Genomic DNA, 20,845 nt, shown 5'->3' on the forward strand with positions numbered 1-20,845 from the left:
GTGGGGGCACTGTCCTACCTTGTCACTGTCCACTGTGTTCTGAGAGGTCCTAGAGGCAATGGAGATGGTGTCTGGCTGGCTGCTCCCATCCCCCTGGCTGTCAACATCCTCCACTCCATCCCTGCAGGAAGAAGAGAAAAACAACAGGGGTGGGGGTGGGGGGGACGACTGTGGGTTTAGAGCACACAAGGATTTCCAGCTGGGCTGGCAGAGCAGAGCCTTAGCACTTTTTTAGCAGGGATTTATCTAAAATTATCCCACTAAAGGAAGCAGCCCCATGTGATTTTCAATGATGTCCTTTCTTGCACTTAGCAAATACATAATCATTATGTTGAAAACTGAACACAGAATGATTCCTTCTCCATAACTCCTCTGGTGCAGAGGGGGCAGCTATTTACTTATTTTCACTAGGAAAGGGTCTATAAAAGGCAGTAGGGAGAAGCACGTCCTTCTTAGAGCCTAGGCTTCTCTCCAGCTGCCTGGGTCATCTGTAACAATCTCAGAGTTCAGGGTATTCAAATAGATTTTCTGTCTGATATAACAGGGTGGGGGTGGTTTATAGCTAGCTTATAAAAAGAACAGAACTGAGAAGATGTTTTTTTGACCTGTGTTTCTTTTGCTCAAGAAAATGCGGTGGGATATTTTCTCCAGGGAAGATTATCCTTGGGAAGGTCCTGACGTCGGACCCTTAACTCCTGGGTCTGGAGGAGGAGTTTATTGCCTTCATTTTGGTGGGTCTTGTTGAGCTCATGCTTATTTATGATGATTTCTTATGAACACAGAAGGCCAAGGCATCTTCTCAAAGATAAGAGCAGCAGCTTTTGAGCCAGCTGTGCTCCTGAGCATCTGATAAGACAGGCTCTCGTGTGCATTCCGGGCATCTGGACCCCTTCCTGGGCCCCTGGGTCACACAGCTGTCCCACTCACATGCTCCCTCAACTCTCTAGCTTTCAAACTGAGTCCCAATCCTACACTGAACCCAAAGCCCGGGCCAAGGGAAGAGATGCCTGGGAACTGATGAAGGCTGAAGGATCTGTGTCAGGAAAAACTGGAGATGTGAGCCAGGGGTTGGATAAACTAGCACAGGAAGTGACAGCTCTCCCTATGGAGTTCTTTGTAAAAGTCACACCCCTGATACTGCTTATGGGGAAGTATGGCCTTAGGGGAAATGGGAACTCGCTGCCTGAGAGTGTTACCCCGTGGGTAATACATCCCATATACGGAAGCCACCTCAGAGTCTAAACGATTACAGTCTGGAGCGTGAGTGCATGTGGACACGTGTGTGCATGTGGGCATACATGCGGTGCGTGTGTACACACATAGGGTCTGCTGGTCATAAAAAGTGTTTTCTCCCACCTAGAACACTTCTAAGTCAGCAGTTCTCTCACCACCATCTGTGGGCTTGGGAAAGGCCAATTTATTTCAATAATATAAGCCACACATTCGTAGGAAGGATAATCTGCTGTAAAAAGAAATTATGTGATGCATTTCAAAACCAAAAGTAAAAGACTTCTACATCATCTGTTGTTTTAGCTATCTGGACCAGCGCTCCCCACCATTTGTAGACGGTTGAGAGCTGGCTGTACTTTCTGCTTCCCACTATCCTGGCCTGTTGCAGGCCCTTCTGGTCCACTCCAGCTGAAGTCAGCTCTGGCGTGTGGGAAGCCCATCCAGGAGTGTAGGCAGTATTCCCCAAGCCAAGCCACTCCTCCGTAAACTCTGTCCCCATATGCAGGGAGCCAAGCTAATGAAATAACACAATGCCTGGCTGTTCGCTGCAGAGTCTGCCAAGGTTTCTCATCCTCTCAACACAGGACAACGACCGAGGAAAGCTGTGTGGCATTTCCAAGGTATATCCATCCCATGTGCTAGAGATGCTCAGACTCTCCTACTGTAGGAAAAAGGTAACCCTAGACCACCTCACCTGAATATCCTTTCCCATCACGGTCCTGGACCTTCAGTTTCTTATGACTATTTCTATTCTCTCTCCTTTACTGAAGCAGGGGCTTCCTACAGCAGGGTCTGTCTCTAGTGCTAAACTAAGTCTGTCCCTTCCCTGGACTCCGGACACAGGTAACTGAAATCAAAACCACCTCTCCGCAACACACGCGTAATTGTTCCTTCAGCACTGAGAGGGGACCTTATGCTGGCCATGCTGGTCTTGGGGCTCCTGCTCCCTGGAGGAATCTCTCTCTGCCTTAGCCACACCCTTCTTTTGGCACGCACCTCCCCTGGTGGCCCTCAAGCTTGTGTATCCTGGTTGGCACCAAAGGGGCAACTAAATCTGAAGTGATTCCATTCAGGAACAGGAGAGGAGAGGAGAGGATAGCCTGTTGTCACCAATGTCCACAACCTCCAGAACTCTGCTTTTGTTTTTTCTTTCCCAAAATTGATATGAAGTTTTTATATACTTTCTCTTGAAGTGCCCTTCATGAGTCATTGTAGGTGACTGTCACATGGAGACTTGAGAAAGAAATACTTAAGCAGTCATCCATGGTCTTAGGAAAACTGGGATTCTGAAGGGCCCAGAGAGATGAAGATATAAAAAATAAGTCTTCTTCTGCCCAATCATATTGCTTAGCTCAGAGGAATGAAGGTAAGGACTCTGGGGGGTTGCAGTAAGAGCTGCAGAGACAGTCCCACCATACACCTCCCCTCCCATTACAGTCCTTTGGCTTTCTAGCCAGTCCAGAGAGCCCCCACTCACAGCCATCTCCTTCCCAAAGCCTTCCCCAGACACTTCACTCTAGCACTAATCCAAAGTCCCCTCTCCCTGATGCCTGCAGCATTTCCTGTCCCTGCGGGTGGTCCTGCTTCTTCTTGTCTAACTATTCCATGTGTGAGACGTGACTGTCAGATGGTTCTTGGGGAAATGCACTCATCTTACACTTTCTTTTATCTTCCCAGGGCACCCAGCACAGTGTCTATCAGTGGACAGGGGCCCTGTAGAGCCCTGCTGAATGTGACTGACAGTAACGGGTGAGATCCCTAAAGAGGAGGAGACTCCTCTTAAGCAGAACCCAGTGGGGTGTCGTGGAGAGGGTGCTGCCTGCAGCATGCATGGCCCCAGGGAAGCAAAGGTTGCCCCACCCTCACTCCCGGAAGCCTGCGAGGCCGTGCTGGGGGCAGAAGCACTGGTTACCTCTTACTATTGTTCCTCTGCTTGGCTGGTGTTTTGGGGAGCTGGATTGGCTCCTTTAAAGCTCCTTTCAGGTGAATGATCCTCTCTTGAATCACCTCGCGTATGTTCTTGATCCATTCCTGCTTGGTTTCTATGTTGGAGGCCTGGAGTGCCACAGAGAGAGAGAGTGAGAACCCACTTCCCTTCCATCCACTGCAACAGCGCTCAGCCCTCCTCCTGTAGGCTTAATCCATCGTCTTCAAGGACAGCAAATGTTGGAGGGGTTTATTTCTCTTGTTTTGTACTTGTGACCCTTCAATCCCAGGGACATGCTTCTCCAACTCCTAGAACAGGGCTACGACCTCAAGACTCAGTGTAGACTTCTACAGGGTGATTTTCAAAGGATTTAATAACCTGGGAGGCACTGACCAACACTGATATCTCTCTGCTTCCTGCTGGGCCAAGGATTAACACTTCAGATACTGGACTCTGGGGAGGTCTGGGGAGAGTGGGAGGGGCAGCAAGGGGGCATCTGGAGGCAGCAGCCATTTGCCAGCTGGTATAACGGAACATATGTCAGGAGGCTCAACACCTACATGGCTACGTAGGTTTGTACGGATTGAAAGTCAATCCCAGGTTTTCAGCCTGGTAGACCTGCTAATGGAAGGCACTACTACCACTCCACAAACATCCCATTTGTCTTCATGGAGGTTCTTCTAGGTACTGCTGCCTCACAGCAGGGAGCAGCTATGCTAGCAACTCGGAGAGAACAACTGTGAGGCTTGGTCAGGGCACCCCTTCTTTGTCGATGGGCGCTTCCCTGGTGAGCACAGGACTGGTGGGCACCATGTGCAGGATCTCTCCTCGGCTACACTAACATGACCACAAGCACTGACTCGCTCCCAGGCTGCGTGCACCCTGGAGAGCTGAGGTGACTCCCCAATGCCCCCTCTCAACACTCCTCTCAAGCACTGTAGTTCCCATGCTCGTGGGATTCACCAGCTTCTAGAAAGTAAGTTCCCAGAGGACTGCGTGCACACCCCATTCAGTCATCCCCACAGCACTGAGCGGGACACCTTGTACGTGGAAGGTGTTCTGGGAAAGACACGTTGAATGAATGTGGAGCAAACCAAGGTGCCATTTGCCCAAGGGTCAACTGTTGTCCTTGCCACTTGAAGGGGCCGTATGGACAGAACACACTTAACTGGGCCCTGCTGAGGCCACTCTCCCTCTTCCTCCCTCCACACTCCAACAGGTGCCTGGACTTAGGAGACCATGCGTCTTGAGATTTCAGGCTACTTTCATGATAGAATCTACATCTCAATACCCATGTGAGGCTGCCCTTCCAGAGAGAGAGAAGCCCAGTGGCCCGGTGGAGTCCGCAGGTCCCAGCTTTTAGGTGTGTCCTGCCCACAACCCTCCACGCCCCCTTCGACTACCCCCAACCCTGGTCTCATGCCCAGCAGAGAGCAGTACTTACTTTCAGCACTGTTTTATTGTCTGAGGATGGGGTGCGCCCAGACCACAAGGCGAACTTGCAGGGATCGCCCTCTACGTGCTCGGTCACACCCAGCTCTGAGGTCTGTAGACAGGAAATGCCTGTGAGAGGCGGGGAAGGGGAGGGCGGTGGGGAGACTTAGGGCTGGGGTGGGAAGGGAAAGGCAACAGAGAGGAGAGGACCGAGGGAGGGGCTCTGTCAATCAAACTTGAACGGACAGGTCGTTCTGTTCTTCTACCCAGGATGAAAGGACCTACAGGCGTGTGTCTGATGAGCAGGTAACAGGGAGGGAAGGTGAAGAGGGAGGCGCCCGAAGCCAACAGGAAGAAGGACGGTGAACTCTAAGATGCGAACGTGGGCGTTGAGGGGGTGCTTTCCAACTAGGATGCATTTCCACGTGTCCAGGACGGTACTGGTGTGGCACCAGGGGAGAGGTGAGCGGAGTGTTCAAGATCCCTTCCTGCCCAAGGGCACTACGCACACAGGGAGTCTTATCTGGCCCCACCTGCCCCACCTACCAGTAGCTTGTTCTTGTAAACATATTTCGTGTGTCCTGAAGAGTCTTTGATCTCCTTGCTGAAAACCAAGGAGATCTCAAAAAGGAACAGGTGTCGCTCGCGCCCCTTCCGGATCAGCGACTTGGGGTCCCACACTTGAAAGGCATCCTGCAGAATCAGCTCCCCCTGCACGTCCAGGTTCTCGTCGAACCCTGAAAAACACCCGTGTCCAGCCTGTGCGGTTTCTCGCGCCACATGTAGGTGCTACATTCCACCGCCCTCTTGGAGTAAGGCTTCCCAAACTGGGAGGCCTCTGCTCCCACAGCACGTTTCTCTCAGGCTGATTCCTGAGACTCCTGCACACCTGAGGAGACAGCTCTACAGCAATGCGATCGGACGCTCTTCTTCCACCAGGTCTCCTCTACAGAACCGGTATCAGGGGAATCTCCCGCAAAGCTCCCGTACAGCTGCCCCCAGGCCCGCTGTCAGCTGGGGACCTCCCACAAGGGCCAACGCCATCTCTCTTTCTCCCTTCACAGCTCACATTATCCCTGAACTAGAGCTCGGAGTGGGGCTGAGGACAAACACTGCCTGCCTGAGTGCCCCTGATTCTGCTCCACTTGTCGCTGCCTCACTTCTCACACCCCATTCCTAGCACTCTTCCTGGGGTTGCTCCCGTACGGCGTGGTGCACAAGCCTTCAACAATTTATCCTCATGCCACTTTAGCATGTATAAGAATCACCTAGATTACATATGAAAACACAGATTCCTGCCCGTTCCTCAACTCCCAAGAGCCTGGGATTCAGTACGTATGGGGTGGAGCCCATGACCTTGCACTTCTGACAAGCACCCAGGTGCAGCAGCTGGTCCACAGGGCACACCCGGAGTAGCTGGATCCAGAACACAGGTCAGGGACAGGCTGGAGGAGCAGGTACTGACAGAGGTGGACATGCAGGGATGGAGGTGGGGAGCAGGTGCAAACAGAAGAGAAAGGAGGTGGAGAGAGTGTGACAGCAGGAATACGTTCAGAAGGTCGGTGCTCAGTCTGGAGGAGGTAAGGGCTCCTTTGCGTAAGGAAGTGGTGCTTTCTGGGCTGAGGGTGGCCTAGGAAGCACTGAAACCAGACCAAGCCTTTTAGGTGGTGCTGGGGCAGGGAGTGGGGAAGGAAAGTGGTGGGTGCTGATGGAGCCCAGAAGGGAGAAAACTCCCCACAGGTTTACTGCGCACCACAGAGTAGACTCACTCCCTTAGCTCACCTGCTTGCCAGCCCAGGCTGAGATATCCAGTGCCAACTTATCTAACAGTTTCCACCCCGATGAGCCCGCTCCACCCGTATCTGCTGTTTTGCGATGTTGGGGCATTTACTGGAGTCTCACTCTACCAGGTTTCTGGGTCCCCAGAACACGGTTCCAGAAGACTGAATGTGCTTCGGCAAAGTCCTAACAGGTTTATCTGGCTGGCCAGGAAGGGCGTGAGGGTCACTGCACACCAACGTGAATGTACTTAATGCCACTGAAGTGTACACTTTAAAATGGTTGGGACAGTAAACTTCACGTTATGTATATTTTACTACAATAAAAAGAGAGAAGGGCATAAAGCTAAAGACAGTGGGTGGGTGTATGTGCAGGATTTCTACCTATTCTGATGACAAATGCAACACAAATCTACGCAGAGGAACAGGGCTGCTGTAGGTTGGGGCTCCAGCACATTTATAATAAGGACGATAGCCTGTCCTACTCTACCCCTCAGGCAGCAAGCTGTCCACATATCTGACGTGGCACAGGCCTGGTGCTACCAGAGGCAGGTGCGAGCCAAGCTGGCCCCGTGGATCTCCTTTCACACTCGGGACTTAGGTGACAACTTGCTGTTTCTCCTCTCTTCCAGCCTGGCCCCTCGCCTGACTTCATGCCACTTCCCTCCCACGATGGCAAGCTCTGTGGTCTTAGGAAAGGAGAAGGCTCCCCGGGGAGGCTGGGAGGACAGCTACCTTCCAGCATGCTGACATGCATGGCATCATTGGCTTTCTTTGGGACACTGAGCATCACCTCCAGGCCATCCTTGAGCTCCCCTTTCCCTTCTTCACAGCAAGTTAAAAGTTCCTGCGAAAAAAGTCCAGATACAATTAGAACCGTTTCCCCAGCTTCCCCACCCTCCCACTACCTAACCTCTGAAGGGAAACATGTACCAATTCCTCAAGGAATTATACACCAGCTTCATTCTCTGTACTGGTCCCCTCTGAGATATGAGGAGTGTGGGGTGGGGTGGGGAGGTGATCTCCAAAGCATTCAGCCACCATGCTTTGCCCAGACTGAGCTTCCTCAGCTCAATCTGATCCAAACTAACTCAATTCAACCCAACTTCCAAATGGTTGGCATGAGAAGTCAGCAACTAGGGCATTCTCTGTCACTCGACTGACCTCCTGGAGGTCAGGGAACACCCCTGGCAAAGCACACAGAGGTGCAGTACTGTGTGCTCACAAAGAGGAGACAAGGGTGTGCAAAGGACACACAGCACTCATACATCCCTGCGCCCCTACTGCCAGGACCACTTCATTTACACACCTCCACTGCTTGAATGACGTCCACCACACTGGGGGCAACCTGGCGTTATGGACGTTACAGGTTTGTAGCTTTTCAGAGTTATAAAAGATATTTAGATCATATGGATCAGGAGTTCCTAACCTGAGGCCCATAGATGGGCTTCTGGACTAGTCCTTGCATTGTCAGATGAGGACACTGTGATTAACAGGGGCAGAGATTTTCCCCAGGCTATAGAAGTCACTAGAGACCATGCAGGGGCTTGAATCCAGGTCTCTTGAACCCAAATCCAGTACTCTATCCACCACGCCAACCTGTCTTGCCTCTGTCCTTCTGGAGCATGCCCTCTCTTTTACTTCTTCATTGGAGACTAGGTCATTACCTTGTCCATAAAAGATATATAGTATCTGGTTGATGGAGAAAAGATAATTTCTAACTATTTCAGTGACCATTAAGACCACTCGGGTGGAAAAAGATGGCGGGGAAGTAGAAGGGCGTGGAGTGCATCTCTCCCCACAGATGCATCAGGAATACATCAAAACATGCAATGATTCCCACAGAGAACCAGCTGAACACCAGCAGAAGACCCTGGACACTAGAAAGGACTGCAAAGATCCTGACATAACTGGGTAGGATGGAGGGGGGGAGAAAAAGGAGAAAGAGGAGAAGAAGAAAGGAAAGGGATGGGTCCCATATCCTGGGGCGGGGGGAGCTGAAACAGAGGAGAGAGTGCCGAACTTGGGGAAACCCCCTCTCCAATGGAGAATTTGATTGGGTCAGAAGGGTGGCCTTTGGGCCGGTCCAAGGAGGGTGGAGCAGCCGATCTGTGACGGACGGGAAAGGGTGAGAAACACACAGAGGGTTTGTACCGTGGCCCTGCATGTCCCACACTGAGATGTGAGTTCACAGCAGTACAGGGGGTCTGGGAGCTGGAACGTGGGAACCAGAGAACCGGTTCAGGCTGAGAAACGTTAGCAGTGGGGAGACGGACTGAGGGGACGGGAGGGAAGAAATCCGCAGTGGGGAATGCCTACCGCAGAAAGCTGGGCGGCCATGGCGGCAGGGTGCTGCTGCTGACTCATGCAGGGGGAGGAGCCGCGGGTGTGGCTTCTCTCTCGGCGCCTGCGTCCAACAAAGGGGGCTGTCGCAGTCGACAAAGGATAGAAAAAGCCCCCTTGGGGGGCTGGCCTGGGGTGCCTGCGGCCAAGAGCCAGAAGTCTGCAGAGAAGGACATCTCTGGAGGCATTTCGCTTACACCGGAGTCCACCGGCTTCCCTCTGCAATTTGCACGGCCACCGTCTCCAGGGCTCCGGCGAGCCAAGCAGGGCGCTACTGCTGACTCACACGCAAAGGGGAGGAGCCACCGTTGTAGCCTCTTTTGGTGTCCACTTAGGTTCTGATCTGTCACAATTCCTGTGTGTGCTTGCTCCCACAGTCCACAGCTGCCAGAGCTGGACCTTTTTCATTTGTGGGAACATTCATTGTCTGCTCAGATATTCCAAAGACACAGAATCTACCTAGCTGATCACGGGGATTTAGTCTGTAGCATGTATATCTGATGGAAAGATTTTAGAACCTCTTCCTTAGCCCCCCGTTCCTGGTGTTCAGCTTTGGTTTTGTCTCTGCTTCTGTGTGTGGTCTAACCACCAGAGTCTGGTCCAGAGGCTGCCTTGGAGCTCTTTGGGTCTGCCTCAGGGAGGGTTTCCTTTATTGTTCATCTGCAGACGCAGGTGTGTAGGGAGAGAGAGGCTTTGATAGTGGCTCCTTTCCCTGCATGTGACACAACAGTATTGCCCTGCTTGGATCACGGGAGCCCAGAGGGTGACACCATATGTGCAGGGATGCTGGCAGCCACAGGTATAGGAAATCTGGCCTTAGTGTGGTTCTTTACTGGTGGCCAGTGCAAGGTGCCTGAGGGGCAGCCCTTGGGGGCTTTTTGTATTGCTCTGCGACCAGCAGGGCTTCCTTTATTGTTCGTCTGTAGGCGCTGGTGTGTGGGGAGAGAGAGGGTACAATAGTGGCTCCTTCCCCTGTGTGTGAGTCAGCAGTAGTGCCCTGCCCAGGTCGTGGGAGCCCTTGTGGCACTGCTGGTGCCTATTGCAAAGGGAAGCCACCAGACTCTGGTGTAAGCAGAGTGTCTCCAGAGCTGGCCCACTCTGCAGACTTCTTCTGGCTCTCGGCCGCAGGCACACCAGGCCAGCCCCCCCAGGGGGCTTTTTCTATCCCTTGTTGACTGCGACAGCTCCCTTTGTTTGGCACAGAACCCGCAGTAGATCCAGAGTCCAACCCAGAGACAGAGGAGGACCTCTGGGGGAGGCGAAGGTGGCCTGAAGCTCAAGGCATGTACACAGACACTTACAGTTGAGACCCCAAGGAAACAGAATTATTATTATTAATTCTAATTGTCTGATCCATTCTGTTGTCAGTTCTGGTTTTTGTTTCTTTTCTTAACCACTATCTTAGTCCTAAGGGATCATCATGTTTTATAACCTTTACTTTTTATTTTTAGCCTTTTTATATACCTCTATTTCTAGCTAGCTTTTTTGTAATGCTGTTTATCTCCATCTTCTTTTCTTCTTTATCTTTAAAACATTTCTATTTTTTTCTTTTTCTTTTTATATTTCCAGTCATACTATGCTCTTCTGTTGCTCTGTGTTCTATCCCTTTTTATTTTATCTCATTAGACTTTTAATCAACATTATTGGTCTGCTCTGTTTCCTTGCTTTAATCTTCAGATGACACACTGCTTTGGTTTCCATTGTTAGGTTTTGTCTTTATCTTAGTTCTACTTATAATCGTTTGATTTCATTTTGAGGATATTCAGTCTATCTGGTTGTTCTCTTCCTCTTTGCTATATTTGCTCCTTGTTATATTTGGTCTTCGTTTTCACAATTCCCTTGGTGGTGTTTTTGATTTTTTTTTTTTTTTTTTTTTTTGGTTTTGAATTTTTGTTGGTTTTCTCTTTAATTGTCTGTTTCCATTCTGGGGTTCTTCTGTCAGGTTGTTCTAGTGCTTTATGTTCTGTTGGGTTCTGTTTTTGTTTTTCTTGTGCATGTGTTTCCTTGATTCAGTATTTGTTTGTTTGACTTAACATTTTACCATAAGTCTGGGGCTGGGATAGTCTTTTTTAATCCCCTTTATTGCCGGGATGAGCGACCTCTGGAGTCTGGATTCCTTGACCAGAAGTCAAGTTGGAGGCTCTGGGGAGGGACCACTGAGTCCAGGATGCTAGACAACTAGAAAGTCCTCAGCCACAGGGAAGATTAACCACAGAGAACTCTCATGGAGGCCTCTATCAGAGTCTAAGACCTGGCTTCACCTGACTGCCTGCAACTACCAGTGCTGGATACCTTACACCAAACTAAAAACAAGACAGGAACACAAACCCACCCATCAGCACACAGACTACCTAAAGCCATATTAAGCTCACAGATACCCTAAAACACACCACCTGACACAGCCCTGCTCATCAGAGGGAAAAGACTCAGATCCACACACCAGAAAGCAGGTACGAGACACTCCCATCAGGAAGCCTAGTCAGGACACTGGACCAACCCCACCACAGGGGGCAAAGAACAGAAACAGGAGGAATTACTACTAGGCAGCACAGGGAAAGGAGACAGCAAATACTATAAATGAGACAAAATGAGAAAACAAAGAAATACCTTGTAGGCAAAGGAGCAAAATAAAACCCCACAAGGCCAAATAAATGAAGAGGAAATAGGAAAAAATGCCTGAAAAAGAATTCAGAGTAACGATAGTAAAGGTGATCCACAAGCTCAAAAACTCAATAAAGAAAATACTAGAAACATTTAATAAGGACCTAGAAGAACTAAAGGACAAACAAACAGTAAAGAACACAATAACTGAAATTAAAAATACTCTAGAAGGTATAAACAGCAGAATAACTGAGGCAGAAGAATGAGTAAGTGAGTTGGAAGATAGAATGGGGGAAATAACTGCCACAGAGCAGGAAAAAGAAAAAAGAATAAAAAGAATGGAAGACAGTCTCAGAGACTTCAAGGACAATATTAAGCACGCCAACATTCGAATCATAGGCATGCCAGAAGAAGATGAGAAAAAGAAAGGGTCTGAGAAAATATTTGAAGAGATTATAGTGGAAAACTTCCCCAGCATGGGAAAGGAAATAAGAAATCAAGTCCAAGAAGCGCAGAAAGTCCCATACAGAATAAACCCAAGGAGAAACACACTGAGGCACATATTAATCAAAAATTAAACACGAAGAAAAAATATTAAAAGCAGCAAGAGAAAAGCAACAAATAACATATAAGGAAAACCCATAAGGACAACAGCTGATTTTTCTGCAGAAACTCTGCAGGCCAGAAGGGAGTGGCAGGATATACTGAAAGTCCTGAAAGAGAAAAACCTACAGCCAAGAACACTCTACCCAGGAAGGATCTCATTCAGATTCGACAGAGAAATCAAAAGCTTTACAGACAAGCAAAAGTTAAGAGAATTCAGCACCACCAAACCAGCCTTAAAACAAGTGCTAAAGAAATTTCTCTAGGCAGGAAACACAAGAGGAGGAAAAGACCTACAAAAACAAACCCAAAACAATTAAGAAAATGGTAATAGGAACATACATGTCAATAATTACCTTAAATGTAAATGGATTAAATGCTTCAACCAAAAGACACAGACTGGTTGAACGGATACAAAAACAAGACTCTTATGTATGCTGTCTACAAGAAATCCACTTCAGACCTAGGGACACATATAGACTGAAAGTAAGGGGATGAAAAAAGGTATTCCATGCAAATGGAAGTCAAAAGAACGCTGGAGTAGCAATACTCATATCAGACAAATTAGACTTTAAAGTAAAGACTATTACAAGAGACAAGAAAGGGCACTCCATAATGATCAAGGGATCAATCCAAGAAGAACATATAACAATTGTAAATATCTATGCACCCAACATAGGAGCACCTCAATAAATAAGGTAAATGCTAACAGACGTAAAAGGGGACATCGACAGTAACACAATAATAGTAGGAGACTTTAACACCCCATTGACACCAATGGACAGATCATCCAAACAGAAAATTAATAAGGACACACAAGCTTTAAATGATATGTTAGACTATCTTGACTTAATTGATATTTACAGGACATTCCATCCAAAAACTACAGTATACACTTTCTTCTCAAGTGCACATGGAACATTCTCCAGGACAGATCACATCTTGGGTCACAAATCAAGCCTCGGTACGTTCAAGAAAATTGAAATTGTGTCAAGCATCTTCTCCGACCACAACACCATAAGACTAGATGTCAATTACAGGAAAAAAAACTGTAAAAAATACAAATACATGGAGGCTAAACAATACATTATCAAACAACCAAGAAATCAAAGAAGAAGTGAAAAAATACCTAGAAACAAATGACAGTGAAAACACAGCAACCCAAAACCTGTTGGATGCAGCAAAAGCAGTGCTAAGAGGGAAGTTTATAGCAATACAATCCTACCTCAAGAAACAAGAAAAATCTTGAATAAACCACCTAACCTTACACCTAAAACAATTAGGGAAAGAAGAACAAAAAAACCCCCAAAGTGAGCAGAAGCAAAGAAATCATAAAGATCAGGTCAGAAATAAACAAAAAAGAAATGAAGGAAACAATAGCAAAGATAAATAAAACTAAATGCTGGTTCTTTGAGAAGATAAACAAAATTGATAAACCATTAGCCAGATTCATCAGGAAAAGAAGAGAGGAGACACAAATCAACAGAATCAGAAATGAAAAAGGAGAAGTAACAACTGACACTGCAGAAATACAAAAGATCATGAGAGACTACTACAAGCAACTATATGCCAATAAATTGGATAATCTGGAAGAAATGGATAAATTCTTAGAAAAGTACAATCTTCAAAGACAGAACCAGGAAGAAACAGAAAATATGAACAGACCAATCACAAGCATTGAAATTGAGACTGTGATTAAAAATCTCTCAAGAAACAAAAGCCCAGAGCCAGAAAGTACAGGCAAATTCTATCAAATATTTAGAGAAGAGCTAACACCTATCCTTCTCAAACTCTTCCAAAATATAGCAGAAGGAGGAACACTCCAAAACTCATTGTACAAGGCCACCACCACCCTGATACCAAAACCAGAAAAGGATGTCACAAAAAAAGAACATTACAGGCCAATATCACTGATGAATATAGACGCAAAAATCCTCAACAAAATACTGGCTAACTGAATCCAACAGCACATTCAAAAGATCATACACCATGATCAAGTGGGGTTTATCTCTGGAATGCAAGGATTCTTCAATATATGCAAATCAATGAATGTGATACATCATGTTAACAAATTGAAAGATAAAAACCATATGATCATCTCAACAGATGCAGAAAAAGCTTTTGACAAAATTCAACATCCATTTATGATAAAAACTCTCCATAAAATGGGCACAGAAGGAAATTACCTCAACATGATAAAAGCCATATATGACAAACCAACAGCCAACATCGTTCTCAATGGTGAAAAACTGAAAGCATTCCTTCTAAGAACAGGAACAAGAAAAGGGTGCCCAATCTCATCACTATTATTCAACATAGTTTTAGAAGCTTTAGCCACAGCAATCAGAGGAGAAAACTAAATAAAAGGAGTCCAAATTGGAAAAGAAGTAAAATTGTCACTCTTTGCAGATGACATGGTATTATACACAGAAAACCCTAAAGATACTACCAGAAAACTGCTAGCACTAACCGACGAATTTAGTAAAGTAGTAGGACACAAAATTAATGCACAGAAGTCTCTTGCATTCCTATACACTAAGAACAAAAGAGCAGAAAGAGAAATTAAGGAAACACTCCCATTTACCACTGCAACAAAAAGGATAAAATACCTAGGAATAAATCAGCTTAAAGAGGCAGAAGACCTGTATGCAGAAAACTATAAGACACATGAAAGAAATCAAAGACAATACAAATGGAGGGACATACCATGTTCTTGGATTGGAAGAATCAATATTGTGAAAATAACTATACTACCCAAAGAAATTTACAGATTCAACACAATCTCTATTAAATTACCAATGGCATTTTTCACAGAACTAGGACAAGAAATCTTACGATTTGTATGGAAATGCAAAAGAACCCAAATAGCTAAAGCAATCTGGAGAAGGAAAGACGGAGCTGGAGGAATCAGGCTCCCTGACTTCAGACTACACTACTAGGCTACAGTGATCAAGAGAGCATGGTACTGGCACAAAAACAGAAATACAGATCAATGGAACAGAACAGAGAGCCTAGAGATAAATTCACGCACATATGGGCACCTTATCTTTGACAAAGGAGGCAAGAATATACAATGGAAAAAAGACAGCCTCTTTAATAAGTTGTGCTGGGAGAACTGGACAGCTACAAGTAAAAGAACGAAATTAGAACAGTTCCTAACACCATACACAAAAATAAACTCAAAATGGATTAAAGACCTAAATGTAAGGCCAGACACTATAAAACTCTTAGAGGAAAACACAGGCAGAACACTCTATGACATACATCAAAGCAAGATCTTTTGTGACCCACCTCCTAAAATAATGGAAAGAAAATAAAAAATAAACAAATGGAACCTAATGAAACTTAAAAGCTTTTGCACAGCAAAAGAAACCATAAGCAAGACAAGAAGACAACCCTCAGAATGGGAGAAAATATTTGCCAATGAAGCAATGGACAAAGGATTAATCTCCAAAATATATAAGCAGCTCATGCAGCTCAATATCAAAAATGCAAAGAATCCAATCAAAAAATGGGCAGAAGACCTAAATAGACATTTCTCCAAAGAAGACATACAGATGGCCAACAAACACACGAAAAGATGCTCAACATCACTAATCATTAGAGAAATGCAAGTCAAAGCCACAATGAGGTATCATCTCACACCAGTCAGAATGGCCATCATCAAAAAATCTAGAAACAATAAATGCTGGAGAGGGGGTGGAGAAAAGGGAACTCTCCTGCATTGTTGGTGGGAATATAAGTTGGTACAGCCACTATGGAAAATAGTTTGGAGGTTCCTTAGAAAACTAAAAATAGAACTACCATATGATCCAGTAACCCCACTCCTAAGCATATATCCAGAGAAAACCATAATCCCCAAAGAGACATGCACCACAATGTTCATTGCAGCACTATTTACAATAGCCAGGACATGGAAGCAACCTAAATGCCCATCAACAGATGAATGGATAAAGAAGATGTGGCACATATATACAGTGGAATATTACTCAGCCATGAAAAGGAATGAAATTGAGTTATTTATAGTGAGGTGGATGGACACAGAGTCTGCCATACAGAGCAAAGAAAGCCAAAAAGAGAAAAAGAAATGCCGTATGCTAACTCATATATAAGGAATGTAAAAAAAATTGTACAGATGAACCCAGTGGCAGGGCAAGAATAAAGATGCAGATGCAGAGAATGGACTTGAAGACAGTGGGTGGGAGGAAGTGAAGGGGAAGCTGGGACAAAGTGAGAGAGTAGCACTGACATATACACACTACCAAATGTAAAACGGATAGCTAGTGAGAAGTTGCTGTGTAACACAGGGAGATCAACTCGATGATGGGTGATAACTTAGAGGGCTGGGATAGGGAGGGTGGGAAGGAGTCACAGGAGGGAGGAGATATGGGGATATATGTATAAATACAGCTGATTCATTCTGGTGTACAGCAAAAACTGGCACAACAGTGCAAAGCAATTATATTCCAATAAAGAGCTTAAAATATATACATAAATTACCAAAAAAAAAAAAAAAAAAACCCCACTCGGAATGATTTCACCCCAACCAGAGGAATGCTGGCTTTCATTTTTCCCACCAGGGTTATCATATCTTGCTCACTTTGACACTGTGAAGGAAAAAGTTAAGCAACAGATCTGCAATCCATACTCTCTCCTTCTGTGGGGCAGAGGGATGGAAGGCAGGGAATGGGTGGATCAGTTTCCAGGAAATGGGATGCATTTCCAGGAAAGAAAGAAGCTGACAAGATCAAACCTTACAAACACATAATGACAGACCTCTTGACAAACTAATGGTACTTGTTAGCAGGAGAGTCCTTATTTATGCAGTGCTGTTTGTAGGATATAGCTGGTCTGTCTAGGACTTCTCATGGTAAACAAACCTAGAATCTAGGGACAGTATCACATAAGCTGCACAATTGTCGAAGTAAAAAGTGACTATATTTCATGACCAAAACGGCTCTCTTCAGGGCAAGTGATAGGATGCAACACACATCATTTAGAAACCTTGCATGTTAATCAGGGCCCAGCACATTCTGACGCCGTCAGAAAGGACTTGGATCTATTGGTGATCTTCTCTCTGTTTTACCTTTCTCTTAGGATTATTTGTATCTTCGAAATTATTAGTAAAGCTTTACACTTGGTAAGATATCTGATTGGTGAGCATCTGATATGAAAACCCAAGCCTTTGTGTTATCTTGGATACATTCCTATATGAAGAAGGGAGCTCTGAGTATCCAAAGAAGGGGTGAAGTGCCCAGAGCACATGCCTGGGAGGTAGACATAATCAGTTCTCAGCTCTGTCCTTGGTTCCAGTCAGTATAACAGCATCATTGTTCAGAAAGCTGCATTTGTATCTGCCAACCTGAAGTTCTCTGATTCTTCTCATCCCTTTCCTAATTTTAACCCTCCTAACCTGTTCTCATACAACATCAAAGGAACTTCTAGGCAGAACATAAGAGAGAAATAAGAAATACGCTTCAGCTTGCAACAGAAAACACCAATTAGTTTAACCTCCCAAAGCAATTTGGCAAGTCCTCCAATCAATCAGCAAAACCAATGAGTTTTCCTCACATCCATGCTATAGTTTACGATAAGGAAAAGGCTGCACATTTAACTTAGACTCCAAAAGGACAGCTGTAGCAGATTTACACGGAGAATACTGAACACTCTGATTTTCACTTTCATGCAACACCTAAACGGAGGAACCCCAGAGGATACTGATAATTAAATATTAATTTACTCGGAATAAAACTGACTTTAATGAGAAAATAAATCCTATATTATTTATTTATAGTAAAAGCTCAGCAAACTATTTTTCTTTTACTCAGCAAGCACTCTGCTACCAGCACACTTAAAAGAGGTCAAATTTATCTTTTTTTCTCCAAATAATTTTACAATGTCTCTACAACAAATTCTCCCTACTTTACTGTCTTCCTTCTTAATTATCTGCACAGTCCTCTCTTCCTAAAACATCCAATTACAGAATGAAAGCCCACAGCCCACCCCTCCATCTGCCTAGAGCAAAACACAGGGCAGCCCCACCACACCCCCACTTCCTTCCCTTGTCCATATCACAAAATTCATCCTAGGAACTTCAGCCTTATGGGATTAATAGGGAGAGGTGAATAGGGAGAGGTGAAAAGCTCTATTTCTTTGAGAATTGCATCTTAATTAATTTAAGACCCTGGTAGTGTGGATGGGCAAGTCAGTTTTGTCTTGTTTTGTTTTGTTTTAATTCACAACCCTATCAATTCCTGAAAGGGCTTTGGGATACAAATTTGAAAAACACAAAAATAAATTTTAAAAAATCTTCTGGCACAAGAAAAATCATTTAGAAGGGTCACGCATCAAGTGGGCTAGGGAAGGAGAGGATAATTACACACAGAAATCTGGGCTAAGGAGAAACTCCTGTAACTAACCACAAAACTGGATGCTGACAGTCAAAGGCAAAGAAGGACCTCAAGCTCTTGTGATTTAAAGGTAGGAAGTGCACCAATTTTTCAGGAGAGAACCCCCCTCCCCCCGCACACACTCTACTCTGAGATCTTAGGAGAATTTCTGTGAGTCTTTATACAAGACACTGTAAAAACAGACAGGATGGCATCTTCAAAAACAGTTCTGCCCAAGCAGCTGTGACATTCTGCCCACAGTTGTTTCTGACTAGTCCTCAGTAGAGGCCCAGGGTGTGATGCCCTGCGGTGATTCTCTAAGTCATTCCTGCAGGGCTGCGGGACTGGAGTGCCTGGAAGTAAAGCCCATCATCTCTTCCCGGAGTCGAGGAAGGAGAAGGTGTGAAGGAGGAGGCTCAAGGGGAAGGATGGTGCAGGGCCCAGCAAACCCGGAGGGGAGAAGAGAGAGGTGAGGGCATGGCTCACTGCTGCCCCCCGCCCTCACTATAGAACCACAAGTGCTGAGTCAGGAAGACCCTACAGACTGGAAAGGGGGGCACACTCCATCGTGACTAGAATCTAGATTTGAAATTAGACTGGTTTTCAGCTTTAGTGAAGCAGCTAGAACATGAGGTTCAGCAAGCATCTCATAGAGCTCAAGTTCATCAGATTTTCTCTGGAACTATACTACTTATGATATGCCTTTCACTATCCTTTTTCTTTTGTATTTGAGGAGCGACCAGCAAAATAGTCAAATTTAGGGAAAACTCCACCTTTACACGTTAAGAATTAATGTAGATGCGGGTTATATAACTGCCTGTGATATGGATTTCCAAGGCTTTCTGTGAGGAAATGCCGTATTTTCAGACTGTCAGTGTAACCTTCTCTGAGAAGAATCAGCCCAAATCACTTAGTATTTTACATAATTTGATTATTTGACTTTTAAAGAAAAGATTTTGGAGAAAACGCAAATCTCTTGTTTGGCTCCAGAAGAACTCCTAACAGATGGCATCCTACAGATACAGAGTGTCATTGTGTTTTACATGTATCGTGTTTTACCATGTTAATATGTACTTTTTAACTAGTTCCTCTAAAAACCTCCCAGTCTTGACAAACATGAAGATTAAGGCAATGGTAGGTGCTGCCCTGGGCCTCCACTGCCCATGTAGACTGGCACTGCCCCTAAGACCTTGACTCTGGGTCCCATCGGAAGCAGGGGCCACCAGAAGGAATCTGCTCGAAAGGGAAGGACAGGAGAGGCTCTGTGTGCCAGCTACTGCCTGGGGTGGCAGTCCCTCAAAGCTGTGCGGTGGTAGGTGCATGTGAAAACAGTCACGATCCATTCCTGCTCGCATTTCTCCTCGTTCCCCCCAAACAAGCATTTGGAATTTCATGGGATAGAATGTGCAGTCTGGAGCTGGCAGTGCCAGTGTGGGTTCATCTCTGAAGTTCTGCTCCAGGTAGGGGAAAGGTCTTCAGGTAGAAGCTTTCCCATCCTTGGGCAAAGCTGGGACTCCCTGGGCCTGGTCAGCAGTGCAGTTGGGATGACATAGCGGGGAGGGGCGTACCTTCAGAAGCAGCTGGTACTTGGTGATCCTCTGAACGGGCTTGATTAGGTAGGAAGAGATAGAGTTGGCCAGACCATGCCTCTGCTGTATCTCCTACAGGGATCAAAACGGGCACCATTAGACACAGAGGGACATGTGTACATATGTGTTCTGGGAGGAGGTGGTGGGGTTAAGGAGAGAGGAGAAAAGAAAAAAGGATAGACAACTATGAGAAGCTATTCTCTGATGGGGAAAGGAGGAGGAATGGCACTCTATAAAGGGAAAACCATATACACCAGAACACACAGGAAATAATCATCGTGTCTTTAGATGATACTGAGGACCATGCCTGACAGTACAGAGGATTACACCTAGATTCTAGAAAAACTGAAAATACAGTTAGGTAAGCAAGGTGGATGTAGGCCATTGATGGGGTGGAGCTAGAAGAATGCATTAGGATTTGATGGTGAGCTTCTCAGGGGTGAAGTATTGTAGATCTTAAACAGAAGAAAAACACGGAGAAAGCAATTTTTCAGAAAGATTAATATAAACCTAATAGCAACACAGAGGGAGGAGGCTGGGAAACAGAGAGAGAGAGACCAGTTCGGAGGTTACTGCAAAAGTCCAAGTGTGTAAACACAGAAGTACCATATGATATCGCAATTCCACTCCTACATATATACCTGAGAAAAATCAAAACATATGTCCACACAAAAAACTTCTACAAAACGTTCATAGCAGTATTTAAAAAAAATTTTTTTATCAGGTGTTTTTTTTGTTTGTTTTTGTTTTTGTTTTGGCTGCACCATGCATAGCACGTAGGATCTTAGCTCCCTGACCAGGGATTGAACCTGTGCCCCTTGCAGTGGAAGCATGGAGGCTTAACCACTGGACAGCTGGGGAAGTCCCCATAGCAGTATTATTGAGAGTAGTGAAAAGGTGGACACAACCCAAATGTCCATCAATTGATGAATGAAAAAACAAAATGTATTA

General features: G+C 45.6%; 1 protein-coding gene across 5 annotated transcripts in view; it reads right to left on the reverse strand.

Annotated features, from left to right (window-relative positions):
• Positions 1 to 20,845, reverse strand: part of KALRN (kalirin RhoGEF kinase) — a 653,746-nt gene that overhangs the window by 197,979 nt on the left and 434,922 nt on the right. For all 5 annotated transcript variants that reach the window (XM_057696213.1, XM_057696214.1, XM_057696215.1 and 2 more), the window contains 6 exons: positions 19,874 to 19,966; positions 7,105 to 7,216; positions 5,138 to 5,328; positions 4,602 to 4,703; positions 3,143 to 3,285; positions 19 to 121 (listed from right to left, as the gene is read on the reverse strand). In XM_057696213.1, the coding sequence (XP_057552196.1) occupies positions 19 to 121; positions 3,143 to 3,285; positions 4,602 to 4,703; positions 5,138 to 5,328; positions 7,105 to 7,216; positions 19,874 to 19,966 (744 nt within the window). The remainder of the gene's footprint in view (positions 1 to 18; positions 122 to 3,142; positions 3,286 to 4,601; positions 4,704 to 5,137; positions 5,329 to 7,104; positions 7,217 to 19,873; positions 19,967 to 20,845) is intronic.

This window comes from Hippopotamus amphibius, chromosome 10 (genome assembly GCF_030028045.1).
Source record: "Hippopotamus amphibius kiboko isolate mHipAmp2 chromosome 10, mHipAmp2.hap2, whole genome shotgun sequence".
NCBI lineage: Eukaryota > Metazoa > Chordata > Mammalia > Artiodactyla > Hippopotamidae > Hippopotamus > Hippopotamus amphibius.